The sequence below is a fragment of the Monodon monoceros genome, unplaced genomic scaffold (genome assembly GCF_005190385.1).
Source record: "Monodon monoceros isolate NGI ecotype Baffin Bay Population unplaced genomic scaffold, NGI_Narwhal_1 Super_Scaffold_12, whole genome shotgun sequence".
NCBI lineage: Eukaryota > Metazoa > Chordata > Mammalia > Artiodactyla > Monodontidae > Monodon > Monodon monoceros.
In genome coordinates, this window is record NW_021703768.1 from 123742546 (window position 1) to 123766031 (window position 23486).

A 23486-nucleotide genomic window follows, 5' to 3' on the forward strand; every position below is an offset into this window, starting at 1 on the left:
ATTCTTCTGGAAATCAGCATTTTGATGGTGAAGATAAAAACTTAGGGATATGCTTCTTTCATAAATATTCATTCAAGAACTGTTTCTTGAGTATCTGTTTGCCAGACAATGTTCTCGGTGCTGACCTTCAATGCTGAAAAGACGGACAACTTCCCCATCATCCAGAGTTGATAATATAGCATGAAAGGGAGTCAAGTAAACAATTCAACACTCGTACCAGAAAGGTGTTTAAATTCTGTGGCATTTACTACAAAGTAAATAAGCAGTTATGTGCCACCCGTACACGTCACTCACACTCAGTGCATCTTCACAGTGGTCTTGATCGTACTTTTACTGGTAGCCCCTGGCTCACAATATTCCTTATAAGGAGTGGTCTCTCCCTCCTAAACTGAGGCCCTACTCCTCACTCCTGTTCTAATCTCTAATCTAATCTCTAGTCTAATCCAGAGCGGTTGCTAAATACATCAGTGACTGAACAAATGAATGAGGACAGAATATACACGTGCTCCTTGGGTGGACGTGGAAGGTAAAGGTTGCTTGGATAAAGTTGTCTTCAGCATCTTTTTAAGTTATTCCCACTGTGTGTCTACAGTGTGTGGGGCTCCATGCTGCCTTTCCTCCATGCTGTGTTGTTATGCCGTGTAAGGAAACCACCACAGATGTAGTGACTTAAAATAACACACATTGATTATCTCACAGTTTCTTTTTTTTTTTTTTACATCTTTATTGGAGTATAATTGCTTTACAATGGTGTGTTAGTTTCTGCTTTATAACAAAGTGAATGAGTTATACATATACATATGTTCCCGTAACTCTTCCCTCTTGCGTCTCCCTCCCTCCCACCCTCCCTATCCCACCTCACAGTTTCTTTGGGCCAGGAGTCTGGACACATCTTAGCTGGGTTCTCAGAAACGCTGTAATCAAGGTGTTGGCCAGAACTGCGTTCTCTTCTGGAGGCTGGACTGGGCAAGGGTCCACTTCCAAGTTCAGTAGGGATGTTGGCAGAATTCGTTGCCTCATGACTATAGGACTCTGCTTGTTTCCTCAAACTCAGTGAGGAGACCAAGACTCCAGAGTGAGTCTGCTAGCAAGACAGGGTATATATCATTGAATAAAATTATGTAACACAATCACTCACAAAGAAGAGCGACCTCCCATCACCCTTGCTGTATAATGTCGGTTAGAAGCAAATCATACAATCAGCCCACACTCAAGGGCTGAGGATGACACAAGACATGAACAGGAGGAGGTGGGGAACACGGGGGGCACCATAAAGTCTGTCTACCATACTTCCTCTAAACAAGTTGTCCTGTGCCTGACTCCGACATCAATATCCTCTATGACCGTAAATATAATCCTGAACATCCTTTTCAAGGAAGCAATGAGGTGGTTTGGCCAGATGAACAGGAATGGTTCTTTCATACCTAAGAGTCTAGGGTGATTCCCCTCAGCCCCGATAGGATGACGCTCTTCAAAGTATAACCTCTTTGACTTTCTGCTCTCTACCACGCACCTATTTCTCCCCAGCAATGCCCCATGACCGAAATGAACCGTCAAAGGGCATGTAACAGTGAGGTGGGATAGTCAGAATTTAACACATTTAATAATCAAGACCTTTTTGCAATTCAGTTGTGAGCCAAAATTCTTTGTTTTAACGAAGGTCTTGAGTTTGTTACAGGCAGAGATCTTCGAGGCTGAGATTTCGTCTTTTTGTCTGACTCATACACACTGCAGCATCTTGGAAAACACATTTTATTTTCTTGGGATGATCATTCATAGGGAAAAAATAAGATCTTTCTGCAGCTAATCATCTGAGTCAATGATCATTGAGTGACCGATGAGCTTCTGATGAATGAACTTGTCAACACAGTGACACCCCAGGTTTCTGCAGCCTGTGGAAATGAGTCATCTGGAGAGATGCTTTTCTAACTCCTGGAGGTGTTTACTCCCCTCTGCTCACCATTTAAATTATACTACAAATACCTATCTCATTTTCTTAATGGCTTAAGAAGAGCTGTCATTCATTGTGCGGATACCAAGAACTAGGCCCTGTGCTAACAAGCGTTTTGCACACACTGCCTAGGCCGATAGTCAGCAATACTGTGACAGGGTTAAGTGACTCGCCCAGTACCATACAGTTGGTATACTAAGGCCACATTCAAAAGTAGGATGAACTGATTCAAAGATCCTACTCTTAATCTAGGCTCTTCTAGTTTCATTCTTATGAACATAATAGACTTCTTCAAGATCAGATGAGCTATTTAGTGCTATTTACCCAACAGCAACAAACATTAGTTTAGATACACATTTTTAGTTGGTATGTGTTACGGGTTAAATTTTGTGCCCCCCGCGCCCCCTCCCCGCCCAAAAGGTATGTGGAAGTCCTAATCCCCAGTAACTCAGAATGTGACCTTATTAGGAAATAAGGTCTTGACAGAGGTCATCAAGTAAAAATGAGTTTATGAGGGTGGGTCCTAACCCAATATAACGGGGATTCTTACCAAAAGAGGGAATGTGGACATAGAGATAGATATAAACAGAAGGAAGATGATGTGAAGAGACACAGGGAGAACTCTGTGTGAAGACGAAGGATTGGAGTGATGTGTCTATAAGCCGAGGAAGGCTAAAGTTTGCCAGCAAACCAACACAAGCTAGGAAGAAGCAAGGAAGACCCCTCACCTACAGGTTTCAGAAGGAGGAGGGCCTTGATGACACCTTGATTTTAGACTTTTAGCCTCCAGAACCATGAAACAGTATATTTCTGTTTTTTTAAGCCACCTAGTTTGAGGTACTTTGTTACAGCAGCCCTGGCAAATGAATACAGTAAGTTTTCATAGTTTTTTTAGGTGCTGAAATTTCAATCTTTGCTTCTCTAGCACGTACTACTCAGAGCAGCTTCTACTTCACTCCTGATATGCTACTTCAAATATATTATGGGATGGAAGACCAGAACAAAACTTGTTAGAATTGTTTATAAAATTACAGTAACCCGAGAGAGAGTTCACTAAGTCAAATCCATTAGCTTTAGTAGATGGTAAGCTATTTTATGTTGCCCAGACACTGTCTCTGCTTACTTTCATATTTCAGATTTGGTGAGATATTTCAGATATCTCTGGCTTTTTCATAACGTTTCTCTAGTCCAAGGAGTTTTGTTTTGTGCTTACATATCTCTAAGGGAAGTGAAATCTTTTCCAATTTACCAAAGCAGCATGTCCAGGATGATGAAATTAAAAGTCTAAAAATACTTATAGATGATCTGATTACTTGTATTGTCCATGCTCCAAGTGATGCTGCCTTTCTTCCTCCCAGTGTACTTTTTTTTTTTTCTTTTTTTTTTTGCGGTACGTGGGGCTCTCACTGCTGCGGCCTCTCCCGTTGCGGAGCACAGGCTCCGGCCGCGCAGGCCCAGCGGCCATGGCTCACGGGCCCAGCCGCTCCGCGGCATGTGGGATCTTCCTGGACCGGGGCACGAACCTGTGTCCCCTGCATCGGCAGGCGGACTCTCAACCACTGCGCCACCAGGGAAGCCCCCTCCCAGTGTATTGTTAATATTTTCTGTTTATTGCAGTGGGATAATAGATTTTGGCTTCCGACTGCCATTTTCTGTGGAGTGGTTGAGAAAATGCCCTTGCTTGTTGTTTTGGTAAATCTTCTCTTCAGAAGCTCACCAGCCCTTGCGAATGTTTTCTCTTCCTAACTCCCATGGCAGAAGGGCCACTTGAGCCTCAAAAACAAAACGGCAGTGCAGTAATGAGGGTATTAGGTTGGTACGTTCTGTTCAGCACCTGCTCCCAAGCTACCGAATAATGAATGAGCATGAATTACACATTGTGAAAACAGGAGGCTCTGCCTGCTTTGTGCGTCAGGCAGTTCCGAAAGGAGCTTTGAAACTGTGCTTCTCACGCGAGGGCACCCATTTGTGAAAACCCACGTGAACAAGGCAAAGAGCTGCTCGTTTACAGGTTAACATGTAACTCGCCTGGCGCTGAGCTTTTAATAGTTTCTATAAGGTCAAGAGTTTCGTTAATATGCAACCTGTAACTTAGTCCAAATTAAATTTTACTTTGCCTAGCCTACATTTTAGTACAAAGCTGAAGCTTCATTCTTTCAGGTTTAGTCATTTAACAGGTAGTATTGATGACTTATTTATGTGCCGGGCACACAGCTCTTGAATGGAGGTTTTTCTTGACTCATTAACAACTTTGCTTATTCACATGTATATTTTTTAAATTTTTTATTGAAGTACAGTTGATTTACAATGTTGTGTTAATTTCAGGTATATATCAAAGTGATTCAGTTTATATATATACATATATGTGTATATGTGTGTGTGTATATATATATATATATATATATAAATCTATTCTTTTCCATTGTAGGTTATTACAAAATACTGAGTATAGTTCCCTGTGCTATACAGTAGGTCCTTCTTGGTTATCTATTTTATATATAGTAGTGTGTATATGTTAATCCTAAACTCCTAATTTGTCCCTTCCCCCCTCCACTTTGGTAATCATAAGTTTGTTTTCTACACCTGTGACTCTATTGCTGTTTTGTAAATAAGTTCATTTGTAACATTTTTTTACATTCCACGTATAAGCAATACCATATGATATTTGACTTTCTCTGTCTGACTTACTTCACTTAGTATGAAGAGTTTTTGAAGAATAAAAACATGGTTTCTGTCCCTTTAAAGCTTACAGTTTGGTTGAGGAGATGGACAATGAATATAATACAGAAACATAAACAATGAACAAATACATAAATAATCATGTTAGTTACAGAGTCTGTTGAGTGCTTTATGGGAAATAAACAAGGATCTAAGAAAAAGAGTACAGAGTTGGGGGTGAGGGTCATTGCTCTCGAAGAAGCCTCGCCGGTAGGTGGCATTTGAGCCAAGCCTTGCAGGACAAGCAGCTCTAAGGTGGAAGTTTGTTAGGTGTCCTGGAGCAGAACAGAGGCCTCTGTGGTTGGAACATGTGAGAAAGGGGGAGCGTGGTTCAAGAAGCCACGGGAGAGGTGAGCCGAAATCAGGTTGTCTTACCACATGCTCTCACAGAGGCTCTCGTTCAAACTTATTTCTTATTTGTGCTTTAATGAAAATACAGAGCCAGTCAGGAAAGGGGACATATTTGAATTTGTGATCAGCTTGGAGATAAGGATAGAACATTCACAGTGGGTGGTAGGAAAATAAGGATGGAAATCATAGAGAATGGGATCCACGAGCTATTCTAGATACTAGGGCAAAAAAGAGCCTGGAGATTATTAGTTCAACTTGCTCCCTCTGTAGGTAAGGGATTGGCATACTTTATCTGTAAAAGGCTAGATAGCAAATGTTTTAGACTTTGTAGGCTATAGGGTCTGTCACAACTCATCGACTTTGCCATTGTAGAGTGAAGGCGTCCAGGTAATATGTAAGCAAATGAACATGATTGTGTTGCAATAAAACCTTATTACAGACACTGAAATCTGAATTTCACATGATTTTTTATGTGTCATAAGATAGTATTCTTTTTTATTTTTCAACTATTTAGAAATGTAGGATCCCTTCTTAGCTCATAGCCATACAAAAACAGATGATGTGCTACATTTGGCCCATGGGCCATAGTTTGTCAACCCCGGTACAGATGCTAAAACTGTGGCCCAGAGAAGCAAGTGATATGCCCAAGGTCACAAGGCAAATCAGAGAGAAGGCTAAGAAATCATGTGTTCTAGCTATTAGGCTGGTACTTAAAAGAAAAAAAAATAGTGTCTTCATTGATAAAAGTAATGAGAAGATATTATGTAATATCTTATAATAAGATTTTTATGTAATACTTTGGTTCAAATCGATAAAGATGGCATGTTTATTTTAGAAATTTGTGGGGGAATATAGAAAAGTATTGCAAAAAATAAAAACCCAGTGGTAATCTAATGTGGTTTATTTCTAGCCTTATTTGGTTGAGCATTAAATATATACTGATACTCTTTTATAGAATTATCACTATATGTATAGGAATATACAAATACATACATATAGTCATATCCTTTGTAAACAGAATAATATGAAGATATTTTATATGCTCAAGTCATGTAGTTGTCCACCATGATATTCATATGCCCATAGCAAGGCTATTTGCAAGGTGTCCATCATAAGCAGTGACTGATGGCGTTAGAATTATATGATGGCTCTTCCACTTACAAGAGAGGCAACCGTGGGCAAGTTACTTAGCATCTCTGACCCTCATTTGCTATATCAGCAAAATGAAGAAACCTATACATAATTTACAGGGCTCTGGTGGAGATAAATTCTAACGTATGCACAACACCTACATAGAAAGTGTTCAATAAATTTATAGCTATTGATTAATATCCATTTGCTTCCATTACTTTCCTTGCACTAAACTATGGGGAAAACATACTGTTCCTCTCATACTCTAGAATACATCATCACCAAAATTACACATTTATCTTATAATACAACCATTAAGAAAACACAATATTCTCGTTTGAAAGCAGAGTATGACATAGTAGACAGGGTAAGGGGCTTTGGACTAGTCAGATCAGGGCTCAGTTTGGGGCTTCGTCCACTTATTAGCTGTATGACTTTAGGAAAATTAATAAGCCCTGAGATCTATTTCTCTAATTTGTAAAGTAGATTTAATAATGTCATATATATTAAAGCAGGAAAAATATGACAAGCCTTTATTACATTGCTCAGAAAATCAGGGATGGCTAATAAAGGGAAACCATACTATTTTCCTGCCAGTTGGAAAACAACTATGGGCTATTACAGAACCTTGGGATGTTAGAGTGAAGGTTATTGTAGAGATCAAGTCCTACCTGCATCCAAAGGCAGAATTTCTTCCACAACCTCTCCAACAAGGAATTGTCTTCCTAGCTTTTAAACACTTCAGAGGTGAGATACTCATTACCACGTAAGGTACATGATTTCATTTTTAGACATGCTGAATTTTTAGAAAGTTCTTCCTTCTATGGACTCACAATGAGCCTCGTGGTTCCCCTGCTGCCCATTGGAGCTGAACTAAGTAAGGTGTCAAGTCAGACAGGGCTTCTATGAGTCGTCACCCACTCATAATCTTACTGGTAATTTATCTCTAGCCTCCAGGATTCCTTATGGTCGGTGCCCTGTTGTGATTAGTGTTTGTTCCTTGTTAAGTATTTTGAATATCACTCCTGGTGTCAGGTAAGCATGAACTGGAATCCTGACTCTTCTCATAATAGTGGATGACAATGCAGTAGTTCCTGGAATTAGCCCTCTGTGTGCCTCAGTGGTCCCATCTATGAAATAAGGGTAATAATTATACCTACTTCATAAGGTTGTTAGAGGATAATAGGGAATAAAGTATTCAAAGGGCTTATCCTTATCTCACTTGTTGCATTAAATGAGATCTGTCATCATGAGTATATCACAATGGCTCCATGATAGTTGAAAACAACTATTCATCATTTATCGTTCTCAGTTTAACACCAGTTTCTTGCCATCTAGCCCTTCCTACACTGACACTTCCTAATTACTTGTTCAATGTTTTCTGAAAGTCAGCTGAACAACTACTATGTGCCAGATACGAAACTAGAAGTTTTACACGAGCCATCTCACTAAATCCTCACAACAGCTCTATAAAGCAGATACAATTGCTGTCCTTGATTTATAGATTCACGGGGCCGAGTCTCAGAAACATATTACCAAACATGTTTCTAGTCTCAATAGAAAACTAACTGACGTGGGACTAAATAAAGGGGATTTATTATTCTATGATACTTACAAGTCCAGATGTATACCAGACTTGTAGGCTATCTTGATCCAGCACCTCAGCCTAGGACTCTATGCTAACTCCTTTAAATCCAATGAATCACACACCTTCTAAAAGCTTTCCCCAGGACAGCAAGGAAACTTCTTCCTCAGAAGCCCATAGCTTAACTCTTCTTCCTACTTAACGGCTTAAAAATAAGCGTTACAGCCCATCCCAGAACCAATAACCAGGACTGTGGAGTGGCATAACTCTCACTAGATTAGGCCTTAGTCACAGAACCGTCTCCTAAAGTCAAGCGTGGGATAGACTCCCCCAAACAAAGGGACTACAGCGTGTGTGTGTATATGTGTATGTGTGTGTGTGTGTGTGTGTGTGGCAGAGAGGTTAAATACCCAAATGAGAACTGAAATGATTAAGAGAATAAAGAATGCATGTTAGGAGGGCAATCACAACGTACATTATACAAGGTTCTAACTTGCCCAAGGTCCCAGAACTAGCAAGTTCTCAACTGAGATTTGAAACTGGGTCATCTAACTCCAGAGCCCCACTCTTAACATCTAGGTTCTACTGCTTCCCAAATAAACCTAGTAATGCCTGGGAAGGGATAGAAACATTTGTGATTACTAACTGTATTCTACACACACGCACACACACCACACAGTACAACACAGTATAGCATATACAAGGCACACGTTTAGTCCATATACTGGTATATAAACATTCTGCCTCCAGAGACTACAAAATGGTTAAAAATCTCAAGTTTCTGGGATGGTGGTACATGGCCATACTTCTCAAACTAGAATGTCTGTACTATTGTACTGCTGGGGATTCACCTTCCTAGAACAACAGATTTATCCAGAGTAAGAAAGGTGGAATTTTACCTTTATATTAAAAGAGATATGGATATATTATAGAGTAGGGTGCAAAGTCTATATGATTTTCAAATATACCACAGAAATTGTGAAAAACATTAAACTTGCTGCAGACCAATTTCAACCACACCCCAGACCCCTGGGTATGTTAGGACATTCTCTCTCCTGAGAGGAAGTAAGATATGAACGTTTGAGATATAAACTAAGATTGCACCTTGCAGTTTTGGGTCGTAATCCCAGTTCTGTTACTTAAAATCTTGAACCATCTCTGAGCTCCCCCTTCTTCATTTGCAAGAATGGGTGTAGGGCTTCCCTGGTGGCGCAGTGGTTGAGAGTCCGCCTGCCGATGCAGGGGACATGGGTTCGTGCCCCGGTCCGGGAGGATCCCACGTGCTGCGGAGCGGCTGGGCCCGTGAGCCATGGCCGCTGAGCCTACGTGTCCGGAGCCTGTGCTCCGCGACGGGAGAGGCCACAACAGAGAGAGGCCCGCATACCGCAAAAAAAAAAAAAAAAAAAGAATGGGTGTAATATCTAAGTTATGGAGCTATTATGAAGAATAAGAGATGCTGTCTCTCAAGTGCCTGCCATGTGCCTGCCACAGCATGGACAATAAATAATAGCTATAACCACTCTCTTGACTCATGGGAAGCACAGCAGTTTGAAAACATTCTTATGGACTAGCCCCAACACCTCTTCCTATGGCAATGGCAGGCATTTCTAATCAATCTTTTCCCTTGGACATGGAGGTCCTTTACCAACACAGCCTGAAAGCCTTCAGTCTCTTTACTTCACTTCCTTGTAATGGCTTCTGTAACTAATACTACCTTGAACAAACTGTGGGAAAGGCTGGGATTGAGTAACAACAAAAAGAAGTAGCCAGAAAGTAGCTAAGAGTGTAGATCTTAAAAGTTCTCATCACAAGAAAAATAAATTCATAACTATGTGTGGTGATGGACGCTAACTAGACGTAGTGTGGTGATCATTTCAGAATATACACAAATGTTGAATTATTATATTGCACACCTGAAACTGATATAATAGTCACTTATGTCTCAATTAAAAAAAAAAAGAAGTGGCATCCATGTGGTAAGAAAGTTGGAGGATGATACCTGGCCCTTACTAATCCAGTCCTGGCATCTTTTCACTTCTGTTTCCTGTTCGAAATTACATGTTTTTGCTTACAATTTCCCATCACACTCTCACACCCCCAAACCTCTCTTTTCTTAGCATGGGTCTGTTTATGTGACCAATAGCCTTCATGTAACACTATAATTAATATATTATATGCACGACAAATACGATATTAGAAAATAACATTATATAAATATATAAATAAAATATTATACGTATAATATTTTCCCCATCTCAAGAACTTGGAGAGGACCCAATCCAGGAGAGCATTATGTGACAAAGAATTAAATCCAAACTGTGGACCTGTCAGAAAGCCATGGGACACTGAAGAAGTTGAGTTTCATTAGGATACACTGATTTTCCTGTTCCCTCTTCTCACAATACCCCATATCAGATTGCAGGGTGAGCAACTTGATTCCAGGGTAGGCACAGTGAAGGGATGTAATTAGCCTATTAAGTTCTGCTAATGTCTTGTTAAAGTCATTCAGGTGAGAACAGCAGATATATCAGTTCCGCCTTGGACCCTGCCACAGGGAGTGTTGCATTTCCACACTGCTATTTGTAGTTCTTACAGTAAGAATCAGCTGATTCAGCAGGACCTGGACTTTTCTGTTTCATCAAATCAAGATGCAATGAAGGATTTCTACAGAATGTGTGTGTTCCCAAAAGTGTACTTTACCGCTCTGCAAATGATGGGTTTTTTTCGTTGCCAACAGTAAATATAGTGCAGCTGGCATATGGAGGGTGTTTTGTTGTCGTTGTTCTTATTCTTTTGTTTTTGTTTTTCTCTTCTTAGGAGAAAAAGAAATACATGGCTTATTATTCCAGAAGTTTGAGAAGCCAAGGGGCTAGATTTACTCATTTTTCTGACAAATATTTATTTAAACACTGACTTTGTTCTGGGCACTTTGATGAGCCTAGGAGCTACAGCACTGAACAGCACAGAAAAGATGTCCCTGCTCTGAGAACCTGGGGGGAAAACAAATAATGAACAAATAAAGAAGAAAATAGGTAATGATAGTGCTGTGCTGAAAATAATATGGAGGTGAAGAGGTGAGGATGGAGAGGGCTACTACTCTAGATTGGGTGGTCAAGAAAGAACTTGGAGGATGTGATATTTTAGCCAAGATCTGAATGACAAGAAGACACAAGCCACCTGAAGGTCTAGGCGGACAGGACTGCAGGCAGAGGGGACAACATGTGAAGGAGACCAAGAAGAACAATGCAGTTGGAGCATGGTGTGTGGCAGAGAGAGTATGCTATGAGATGTAGCTCAGGGCTCCGCAGGACTAGAGCACCTACAGGTCATATAAGGCCGGGGTAAATGGTTTGGATTTTATTCCATGTGGGTTGGGAGCCAATGGAGTCATTAGGCAGGGAAGGTGTGTGTAATGAAAAACACCACCCTGGCTGCTATGTGGATAATGGATTGTCAGGGGACAAGAGGAGAAGCAAGAAGAACAAGGTATTATACTATTGCAGACTTCAGCTTGATGATGGTGGTAGCGCTGGAGATGGTAATTCTAATGTGTGTCTATGTATAAGTATTTTTTCACTGTAGTAAAATATACATCACATAAAATTTATCATTTTAACCATTTTTAAGTGACAAAGTACATTAAGTACATTTATACTGTTGTGCAACCATCACTACCATCAATCTCCAGAACTTTTTTGTCATCCCAAAATGAAACTCTATAAATATTAAACAATAAATCATCACTCCGTCTTTCCCCACAACCTTTAGGAACCTCTATTCTATTTTCTGTCTCTGTGAATTTGACTATTCTAAGGACCTCATATAAGTAGAATCATACAATAATTGCTCTTTTGTGCCTGGCATATTTCACTTAGCATAATGTCTTCAAGGTTCATCCATGTTAGAGACTGTATCAGAATTTTATTCTTTTTTAAAGCTGAATAATATTCCATATGTATATACCACATTTATCTATACACCCATCCATGGATACTCGGGTGGTTTCCACCTCGTGGCTATTGTGAATAGTGCTGCCACGGGTGTACAAATATCTGTTCAAATACCTGCTTTCACTTCTTTGGGGTATACACCCAGAAGTAGAATTACTAGATCAAGTATTAATTTCATGGGTTTTTTTGGTGTTTGTGTGGGATTTGGTGGATATCAAAGGTTCTCTTTAGGATATATTATATTTATATTTATCATGGCTGCTAAACATACAGATGGAAACATCAGGCAGGAAGTTTTACATATTATTAGTCCAGAATCCCTGGGTCGTGTCTGGTGATAAAAGGTATATGATAGAAGGTCATGCTGCCCGGTGGATAGGCTGTTGTGATGACAAAAGAATGATTAAGGAAATGGGAGTGAGGAAACAGCTGGGGTGCATGTTGTTTTCAGCTCCCCAGGTGATCCTAGATACACCCAGGTTTGGTAACTACCCAGTTAAACCATCTTATAGATTGCCTTACACGAAGAAAACCATTTAGGATTATTGGAGAAGACAGAAAAGATAAGAAGCGGTGCTTAAATTCTGAACTAGAAAATCTCAACTTGTTCTAGCAAGAATTTTAATACAGCACCTGGGTTTATTTTAATTTCCTTTCTCCTACTGCATGAATAAACAATCTTATCACACTGCCATTCACCCTGTAGTGACTTAGAGGTTACCTCATCACTTTTTAGAGAAACTATGTACTTAGAATCTATGCTTATAAACTTTATTTTTCTGTTAAAAGTCCACTTTTTCTTTTATATTTTTCTTAGATTTTCCTCATAGTCTTTCTCTGAATTTAGTAATAAACATGCCTCTTTACCACTTTAAACCCCTTTGGCATGGTTCCTTTTGAACCTTTCTTACCCTCCCCATCCCTGAGGGAACTATGTCTCATCTATCTTTATATTTCTCATATCCTAACACAGTGACTTATCAGAGTAGATAAATGTTTGATAAATAAATGAATATAAGATTGAAGTAGGACATATCACCTTAAACTATGACCTCTCTGATCTCCATATTATTCTTTAAGCTGCAAGGAAGTTTCTGGGGAAAGTAGTGGATATCACAAAGTGTGGCTATAACAAATTTAAAAAATTGCACCTAGGGATTTAATAGAAAGCCCATAAAGTGCCAAACCCACAGCAATTCATTTCTCCTAGCAAGCCCTCATAAATTCAGGCCACGAAATCATTGTGCTCATCTTGCCACACCCAAGTCTCTCCCTTCCTGGCAGGGCTCCTCAGGGCCTCCTCCTCGCCTGGCAGACACTACCTGATGCTCACTGGTACAGGTATGAAAGAGGTGGCAAGAGCCTAATGGCTAGTTTACCTCGAGCTTTAAACTGCAGAGTGTTCAATGGTGTGCTGGAGTGCTCTGGTGTATCCTGGTTTATGTATTAATCAAGAAACCATCCCCGCCATCAAGGAGTTCATGATCCAGTTGGAGAAAAAATGAATAGAAGTGTGATAAATGTTGTGACGGGATAAGCATACATGCAGAGCACACAGGAGGGGCCATTGACTCAGAACTGGAAAATCAGGGAAGGCTTCCTGTAGGAAGTGGCATCTGAGCTAAGAGGTGAGGGATGACTCTGCATTTTCTGGGTGCAGTGGTTCAGGGCTCTGATTCAGGCAAAGGAACGGCAGAAGGTGAGGGGATGCAGGGAGCTTTTAGGGGACTCCATGCCCTCCATGTGGCTGGCACAGGAGCCAGATTATGAAAGGGCCTTTAATCCATGTGAGTGAATTTAGACTTGATAATTTTTGGAATAATGAAATCCATCAAAGGGGTTAGGATGGAGTCTGCAATACTGAGAGTTTAGCCAGGGAAACATGCAATTTGAAACCCCCTTGCACTCTATGTTTTTAGCAAATTATACCCTGAACCAGAGAAAAATTTGCCACAGCTACAAATGACCGCTTATGAATCCAGAGCTAATTTTAAGAACCTAATAAACTAAACGAGAAGATATTCAAAGCTCATGAAAGTACCCATGCACCTGCCTGTTGGGTGGGGCATATACTTGGTTCTGTGTGTCGCTAAGAGGCTTGTTATTCATTAATATTTTCAAAAGAGGACTCTGACAGTCTCGGTCTGTCACAGACTAAAGTCACCTTATTCTAGTGACATAAAAGCCACTTGACTAGGCTGAAAATGTGTTCCCAAACCTGTTGCAGAATTTCTTCCCTAATGGCTTCTGTGAATTTGGGTTTAAGGGCTTTAATGGTACATCAGGGAAGGGCAGTAAAAACCGGAGTGTGGAAGAGTGAGGGCTGCTACGAACTACAGAGCTGTGCTGTCATTGAGGAACACTGCTTACAATAATATTTGTTTCTTGAGGACTTCTGAAACTCTACAGGCCATTCCTCTAAGTACTTACCATCAAACCTCTAAGTATTTACCATCAAACTACGGCCTTCGTTGGAAGAGGGTGGATTATGTTCCCTTCTATGGATTTAAGGATCTCACCAATGCATAGAAAACTGGTCCAAGTCCTTTAATTAACAATCCCAGGAATGATACTTATTAAGCAACTAGAGGCATTATAGCATCATCCTAAAAAAGATTCTAATCTCTGCAAGTTTAAACTGTAATCACCTTATAGATCATTTTGTTTCTCTTTTTTATAGTCTTTAAGTTGACCTCATCTTTGTAGCTCTAGAGTTACACAGGCAACAATAATGATTAGTACTACTACTGTACTGTACCTTATGACAATTTAAATGCTGTATGATCACACACTACTATATGGAAGATAGATAACCAACAAGGACCTACTATATATAGCACAGGGAACTCGACTCAGTATTCTGTGGTAACCTATATGAGAAGAGAATCTGAAAAAGAATGAATATATGTATATGTAGAAATAAATCACTTTGCAGTACACCTGAAACTAACAAACACTGTAAATCAACTACACTCCAATAAAATTTAAAAAAAAAATAAATTAAAATGATACATAAAATTTAAATAAATAAATAAATGCCGGATGATCTATGGAGCAATACTGACACACTTGGATATAATAACGCTGTAGAAATTAAAAGTCTGAGCTTTTAGGGACTTCCCTGGTGGCACAGTGGATAGAACTCCACGCTCCCAATTCAGGGTGCCCAGGTTCGATCCCTGGTCGGGGAGCTAGATCCCACATGCATACCGCAACTAGGAGTTCGCATGCCACAACTAAGGAGCCCACCTGCTGCAACTAAGACCCTGTGTAACTAAATATAAATAAATATTAAAAGAAAAAAAGAGTCTGAGCTTTTGAATGAGAGAGACCCAGGTTCAGAGCCCTGTTTTTCTGTTTATTAGCTCTGTAACCTTGGGTTAAGTTACTTAACCTCTTTAAGCCTCAGTTCTGACCTAGAAATTGGGGGTATTCATGGTAACTATCTCAATTCACTGTGAGAATTGAATGAGACTGTAAGTGATGAAGGGCTAGTACATTCATTCCTAGCTAGCATTCTTAAGCAGTTCACCTTTATCCTTTAGTTCTGTTTCTTTGTTTTATTATGAGCAACTTTCTCCTTTCTTTTTACTCCCCTAGGGATATGAAGCCTGACAATATTTTGCTTGATGAACATGGTAAGTAAATGATTTGTTTGCAATCAACCACATAACATGCATGTAGAACAAGCTGGTTATCCCCAGCAAAGTAGTACTATATAGGGAAAAAGCGTCTTACTCGGTTCAGTTGAGTTGCATGTACAAACTCCATTTTATGGTGGGAGGGACCATATGGGGGAATTTTATCATTTACTGCAGTGACGTTGTACACCCTTAAATAGCCTTACATTTACATAAGGAGAAAGTTATTCTCTTTTCAATTTTCTTCCATTCCTACTGATTTCTTCAAGAAAACCATCCCAGTTTTTTGGTGCTAGTTTGCTTTAATATCTCTATAGCAATCATCTCCCTTTTTTTTTTTTTCATAAAGACAGAAGAGGCTTAGAGCATTTGGTAGGCAATAGTATCTACCTAGAGATTCGTGACAGACTTTCCTTCTTGTGAGGGTAAACTGGTTTCACATTTACAGAAGAGATATCAAGTTTTCTGTTCAAAGGTTTTCAGTTACTAAAAATCAGTCCATTTAAAGAAAGATATAAAGCAGATAAGAGTATCTCTGGTACCCAGCTATGAAAGTGACAGAGGGATATGGCAATGACCATGATGGTGATACATGAATGCCTGAAGTTCAAGAAGCACTGATTGAAGATGTCCTATAGAACAAGCTTTGACCAACAGTGATTAAATGTGTACAATCTCTTCCTAATATTATTTCAATGTACATTTGGATTTATTTATTAGAGCAGACCTGTAGGACACACAGCCTGCATGTTTTAAATGTTACAGAGGCAATAATATCCTTGTTAAATTTTTAGAAAGCTGCTAGGGGAGGGAGTCCTAAATCTGAAAAGCTCTGTATCTCTCTAACTTTTACAAAAGGGATTTGCAAGTGGGACTAAAACTCCACGGACCATCCGTCACTTATTATTTATTTACCTAGTTGCATTTTAAGCCTGATTTGCCAGACGCCACATGTGCTCAGAGGGCTAAGAAACACTTTTGTGTATGACCTCTAATTTCAAAGCTTGGAGTCATTATTTATTTATGGACTGTCTAAAAAGATTTTCTCCACTTTCTTCCGATGCCTTATTTCTTCCTTCCCTTTACTGCTTCTGACATTTGGGAATAGTTTCTGAATCTCAGAAATGTGGGCAATGGTGAGACAACATGTAGGTGACTTTCATTAAAGCACCAGCTGTCTCTGCCTTAAATAGGAAGCAGGATCCCCTCTCACACCGGTGCAGATAAACTCTGTGGAGCTTCACAGCTGTGGACAAGGCCTCCCCCAACCTCTAGAGGCCATCTTTGCACCATGTACAAAAAGGTGCTCTGTGTGCCTACCACAGCCTTGGGAAGGTGACCACTGGTAATGCAGAGCCTGATTTCGGGTTCTGTCCCCACTTCCCCCTCACCTGCTTGCCTTTGTGCCCTATATATTGCTCAACCATTTGTCAGGACCCTGAATGGAGACATATGGGTCCTGTCAACCAAAAACATGTACCTTCCATTCAGAGAACAACGTTTCGGTCTTGGATCTCAAACATGGCTTCATCTTATTCCTACCATGAGGTCGTCCTGTTCTCTCTCATTCAACTTCTTTCTCTTCCTCATTTTCTTGTCAACTTGGTGATTGCAGATTAGGAGAAACATCCAGGAATAAATTAATCTTCGAGTTTATCCACCCTTAGAGACTACGCTTGGGAAAGATTGTGTGATATCGTAGATACGAGCATGGGGTTCTGAGCTCAAAACCCAGTTCTCTCACTCACCAGCTCTGAAACGCTCGACAGGTTGCCTAAAACTTCTTGGCACCTTAGATTCTTCAGGGATGAAAGGCATCCTTACTTCTCAGGGTAATTGTAAACACTAACTGACACCCTGTTTATAAAGTGCTTGATTGCCACGTGCACAAGGAAATCACTCAATAACGGTTAAATGCTTTTATGACTCCATGAGGTAGCAGGGGCTTTCTCCCCTACAGAAGGAAGCTTAGGTGACTTCATTTTGTTTTATATGACTTTATCTATATCATATAGCGTAAGTGAAAGCTGGGTCCTCACCTGTCTTTACTAAAGAATTATTTTGATTCCAGGTGGGATATACCAAAGATTGTGTGTGGCTACTTCTTAGGTCTTGTGTTTAAACAATTTTCTCTGACACTTAATTCTCAGGTAACTACACTTTCAGTGGCCCATTCTGCCTGTCCTTCATGCACGCAGGGGGTTAAGCCCACTTTTCAGGGCATTTTATTCTTGGTTGGACTGGGGCTCTGTTACTTAGGGACTACAAGTAGGCATCCCGGTCTGCCTGAGGGATGGTCCTAGTCTACAACTGTTATCTAGTGTACTATTTACAAAGATCTTTTTCACTCTCAAGTTTTGGGGTTTGGACAATGACTTAAGAGGGGGCTTTTCTGTATTTTTTCCCATCCTAAACTCAACTGGAGGATCACTGCAGTCAATAAGAGAAACATTGCTTTGGGAAGGACTGGATATGTGAATGGGATAAAAGCAAACAAAAAGGTTGCGAGCCATTCTCTAAGCATTGTCCTGGGGATCCCTTTCTGGAGAAAATAATTTTTTGAGGTTATTTACTTTCCGTTTATTCAAATTCTGAAAAATTAAGCTCTTAGGCATTGCTCAGGGAACATAATTAACTACTTTGAAATGAAGAAATTCCCAGTGGCCCTCGCTCCCCAGCTCATTATGCACAGCTGCTCTTGTGACAGCCAACTGGACCACAAATCAATGCCTGCCTTTGGGAGTGCTTTCTGGTGTGGTTTTCCAAGGTCTCACGTTCGAAAACTTCATTTGTCTCCTCTGTCTCCTCTCCTTCATTTATGACTTTTCACCCTTTATGGACAAGATCATGTACGCCTCTTGCATGGGGACTTAGCAGCTGTAAAGGGTAACTGTTTACCTCTAATACACCTCCTATGCCCGTTCCTCCAAGTGAGTTGTGTATTACACCACATAGCTTATATTTTAATTCAGCACCATCAGTAAGAGGCAGAAATTTTGTTTTACTGATTCATATTGGTACATGTTCATCAGAAAAGGTTGATATTTAAAGGAGCTAAATTCTTTTGTAAATGGAGAACCCTTCCACTGGTGTGAATGAACATTCCTTATACATCAGAATTTGACTTTAAAAAGTCTGCAATTTAGAGCATACCTGTTCTCCTTAAATGTCTCACTCACTAGTTCAGAGCCCAAGATGGCATTAGATCTTGCATGGCTCATAACCAACTGTCCTGATATATAGGTTTCATGTCCTACCAACTCAAGTACCCCATCCAATTCGATCAGTTCAATAGTGTCTAAAATTCTTGTGTTTTTCCTAAGCTATTCAGGAAATAAGTGCTGCATACGAGGAGCAATAATGTCTCCCTGGTGTATCTGAGAGAATGACAATTACCACATCATCTGTAATTTAGGTTTCTTAATATCATCCCTAGTCACAGGGGACAGAGAAAGGCAAAAACTCGGTTTGGGGGTGTGAGGAAGAAATAATCCTGCTACCTTAACAGCTTCTCCCTTGCAGAGTCCCAAAATGTACCTAAAAATCAAGTGGGTAGCATCTTAAAACCTATATATACGTATACATATATGTATATTATATATATACACACACACACATATATAGAACTCTGTACCCTATCCCCAGATAATCAGGTGTATAAGTCTCTGCTAGTGCCTAACGATATGAATTTTTAATAAGAATCCTAGAAAAATGTGGCACACATGATCTAACTATTTTTGAGTTGAGGAAAATTTTGAAAGTTAGGAGCCACGCCAACCAATTGTTTATGGTGTCCTTGAGGGCTGTGTTGAGAAACATCCTCAGGCTGAACACAGGCACAGTGCAAAAGAGTATAAGTAATGACCACAATGATGACTAAATTCAGTGACGCAATACTGTGAGCTCCAATTTTTAATGTGATTCTTTGCCTCAAGGTACAGAGGTGAAAAGAACTGGCAGATCATTCCCTATAGGGTGTTCACAGTGAGGAAGTTCTGAGCCTTGTATCTGAAAAACTTCACAGTAAGGCAGTGGTTCTAACTGGGGATGCTTTCGCTCTACAGTCTCTCCCTGCAGAGGACACTTGGCAATGTCTGGAGACATTTTTGATGGTCAGGATTCTATCTAGGAGAGGGAAGTACTTTTGGCATCTAGTGGACAGAGGCCAGGGATGCAACTAAGCATTCCACCATGCACCGGACAGCCCTTCACAGCAAAGAACGATCAGGTCCAAGATATCAATAGTTCCAGGTTGAAAAACCTCTGTTCTAAGGCTCCCTCAGAGCCGGGGCTTATGGAAGAGGCCAGAGTGGTCTCTCATACCCAAGCAATTCCTGTGTCCCTCCATCAGCAGGTGACTGAACCTTCCTCTGTGAGCCAGAACTCAGATTCATTTCCACAGCACAGAAGGGAACATGGCAGAAGGATCCCCACGGTGAGCACAGGGAAGTATGGCAGCATCCTGGGCCAGGAATGCGGACGTCGGGGCTGGTGGCCAGGGGCTCTGCTTTCCTTGTTCAGCTTGAGGGCAGCAGGCAACAGTTTCCAGTGGATCCTGACCCTCAGATGATTCCTCCCCATTGTTTACCATGCGCCCTGGTGGGGGAACCCTGAGCCAACCAGCAGAGAGTTCTTTTCGTTTGTTCAGCTCTTTGGTCTTACGATAAAGCGCAAAAAGTTTTTGGACGATTTATAACCCACCAAAGAAGTCCTGGACCAAATTGTAGATCCTAATTCTAGCTCTGCTACGTCTAAGTACTGAGAACTTAGCCACAAACAGCTCTTCTGTAAAATAGGAGCTACTTCATTAGGCTAAAGTGTACAAAAACCTTTTGAAGCTTGCAATTAATCGTATGAATGTAAAAAAATACTACTTATGACGTTAACATTCTTTCAACTACATTCGAAAGAAATGTAATGAGTGAGTACTTACTGCAGTCAAGATCTTCTACTAAGCCTAGTCTTCTTTTAAAAGTGTGGTCTCAAACTTTACTGGGTATCAGAATCACCTAGGGAGCTTTCTTAAACACTGGGCCCCCATCCTCCGAGTTTCTGATTCAGTACGCAGAGGTAGGGCCCAGGAATGTGCATTTCTAACACTTTCCCAGGTGATACTGATGCTGCTGGTCTGGGGACTGCACTTTGAGAACCAACTGATTCTGAAACATCCTCTACCGTCTACATGAACATAGCCAATCTTAGGACTGAGTCGGCTCAGAACACCTGCTCAGGCTAACGTAGAGGATCCCATGCCTGGCTGCCCATCTGAATCACCTGTGGAGTTTCTTGTTCTGTTTCTAATGTGGATGCCTGGCTCTCCCACCAGTCCCACTGCATCGGTGTCCTGGGAGAATGAAGTCCAGGAGTGTGAGTTTCACAAAATCACTCTGGAGCGTCTGATCATGACAAATGGCAACTTCCTGCCAAATGCTGAGCAAAGCCTTCCACAGCATTATTTCATTTGATCTTCCCAACAACCTCGTGAGAAGATGACTACTATCATCTCAACTTTACAGAGAGGATAAGTCACCTTTTTGAGGTAGCATAGCTGGTTAGTATTAGAGCCGGGACTTGAAGCCAGGCAGTCAGACTCCAGAGAACAGACTCTTAATCATTAAGTCTCCAGGCTCACCTGTTTTGTATCAAACCTTGCGAAACATTGATCCAGTGCTTTCAGCGTGACCCATGGGGAGAAACAGAGAAAGAAAATACTGAAACAACCTATATTATGATAGGGTGATTTCTGGAAATCATCTGTTGGTACCACTTATGCAAGAATACCTTCACTTTCAGCTTGATGAGCGCTACTTTATTAAAATGTCATCAGATATAAACAAAACACTTTTTGCACCACACAAAACCCTGGTGATAAAGACAGTGAGATTAATCGTTAGCGGCAGGCTGGATGCTATCAGGGAGCAGACAGTGCAGTTGGCAGGGGGAGCGTGGTCTGTGGGATATGGAAGAAGAATCCCCTCCAGTTACCACCATATCTCATCACAACCACAGAAGCATGCAAATGGAAATGCCAACACTTCACGATCCTCTCAAAACATATGACTTTCCTGCCAACAGCTGACAGAACAGGCTTATCCTACTTCTGGCTGTGAATGTAAGGACCGTAATACACTTTGTAGGGTGTGCTCCCTGATGAACTTAAGCGTTAGACCCACAGTATACTGCCATGAGTGCGAACACTGCAGAGAGACCCTAGAGATCGTCTAGTCCGCCCATGAATTTTTTTTTTTTTTAAGGGAAACAGGTTCAACACAGGAAAGGAACTGCAAGTGTACGATGTATTGGGAGCAGAATTCAGGGCAGGACCTAAGTCTCCTGGCTCCCAGTCTAGGGCTCTTTCTAGAGCCTCTTTAAAAATAAAACTTGACTTTTCCCTACTTTCGCTTTGTACATTATTTTGTTGGGGACCACTGGGGGACAACCTGAAGTATCAGACAAAACACTACTAATGATATTCAGAAAAACAAGGAGAGAAAGAACTCTTTCTTGGCAAAGAAATAAATATATGCATCCAGTCATGTCTGCTTTGTATTAACAACATTTGTTTCTTTAAAAAAAAGATGCTGTAAAGATGCTTGGAAATGATACTTCAAATAGTTCTTATCTACCCCGCTCTTGATTCTCACAGGCTGTACCAACTTAAAATGCTGACAACAGGCAAAAATTGCCTAAGTAGAATTTACCAGAGCGTGGGCTCTTAAAGACCAAGGTTAAAACTTTCTGACATTGAACTATAAATTTACAACCAGACATTAACCTTTTCATGTTTTGGCACCTGGAGGGTTGCTGGTTTAGACTATATTGGTCTTGAGGATAGGATAATTGACTTTTTACTGTGTGTACCCAATTGCAAACGGCGTACAAGAATTTACAAACTAAGCTTCCAGGTGCTATTGATAAAAAAAAAAGCGTGGTCTGCCGCTGGGTTGAATGGAACTTAACGTTCTCTGTGGTCCTTCTCCCTCGCAGGGCACGTGCACATCACAGACTTCAACATTGCTACGATGCTACCTGTGGAGATGTGCATCACCACCATGGCCGGCACCAAGCCTTACATGGGTATGGGCCCCTTGAGCCGCCATAGCGACTAAGAGGAAGGCTTTTTTATTCATTCCTGTAGACACCATGTACTACGGGTTCAATCATCTGTAGGGCCTTGCAGCTAGAAATGACGAGTCCCCCTCTGACTTTACCTAGAGAGCTTCTAATTTCACAGGTCTGCGGTGAGCCTCAGGAATCTCCTTTTAGCAAGCACCCAGACTGATCTTGATTCAGGAGAGTCACGGATTACATGTAAAAACACTATTTTATGAGTTATTAAGGACAGCTTCTACCTACTTCCTGATGAAGAATATTAATAATTAATTCAATAAATATCTACTAATTGCCTCTGTGCACTCAGCACTGTTTCAGGTGCTGGTGGTGCTGCAGGGAGCAAAACATACAAGGTCTCCAGCCCATGGAGCTTACCTTCTAGTAAAAGGAGTTAAAAAAAAAAAATAGAATCAAACAGAGAAGGTACAGCCATAAGTAGGGTGCTAATAAGTGACATAAGTATTATTATAACCATGATTTATATAATCCTGCATAACATGCATAGGGCTGTAAGTTCACAAAGTACCTTCCAGTTGTAATTTTGGTTTTAGGTTTATCACAACAATCCCATGAATAATTCACAGGTGAAATATTGGAACTTGAAATTAAAGGCAAGAGCAATGCCACTTTCTTTCAATATTTCATTCTCTTCCTCATGGAACTAAAGAGAGAATTAAAGAGAGAGAGGAAAAGAGAACTGTGCAGGGCCACCTCACTTTCCAAGAGAAAGAAATCATCTGTGGGGAAAAATGAGCCTGATTTTATATGGTATTTGAACAACTGCAAGTTCCTGGCTTCCAGTTATCAGTGGGGGGAAGAAGCCTCCTTTGTCCTTCTAAAATAATGGACACACATAATTCAGCCTATTTTCTTGCCTGAAACCCATGGTGCTCAAATGATAAAAAGGAATCTCTGAGACTGCTGGTCTGATGAGTTTATTCCCTAGGTTTCCTGGGTTTCCATATTAAGGGCTACTTGCTTGGAGCCAAATCAGAAAATGTGCATCTGGGTTTTCTAAGCCTGGTTTCCATGGTGAGAGGAGTAAA

The 23486-nt window shown here is 40.7% G+C and overlaps 1 protein-coding gene across 1 annotated transcript in view; it reads left to right on the top strand.

The window, feature by feature from the left end:
- The window catches only part of STK32A (serine/threonine kinase 32A), a 118258-nt gene that overhangs the window by 71463 nt on the left and 23309 nt on the right, over positions 1-23486 (top strand). The window contains exons 6-7 of the mRNA XM_029217961.1: positions 15287-15324; positions 22315-22404. Coding sequence (XP_029073794.1) covers positions 15287-15324; positions 22315-22404 — 128 coding nt within the window. The remainder of the gene's footprint in view (positions 1-15286; positions 15325-22314; positions 22405-23486) is intronic.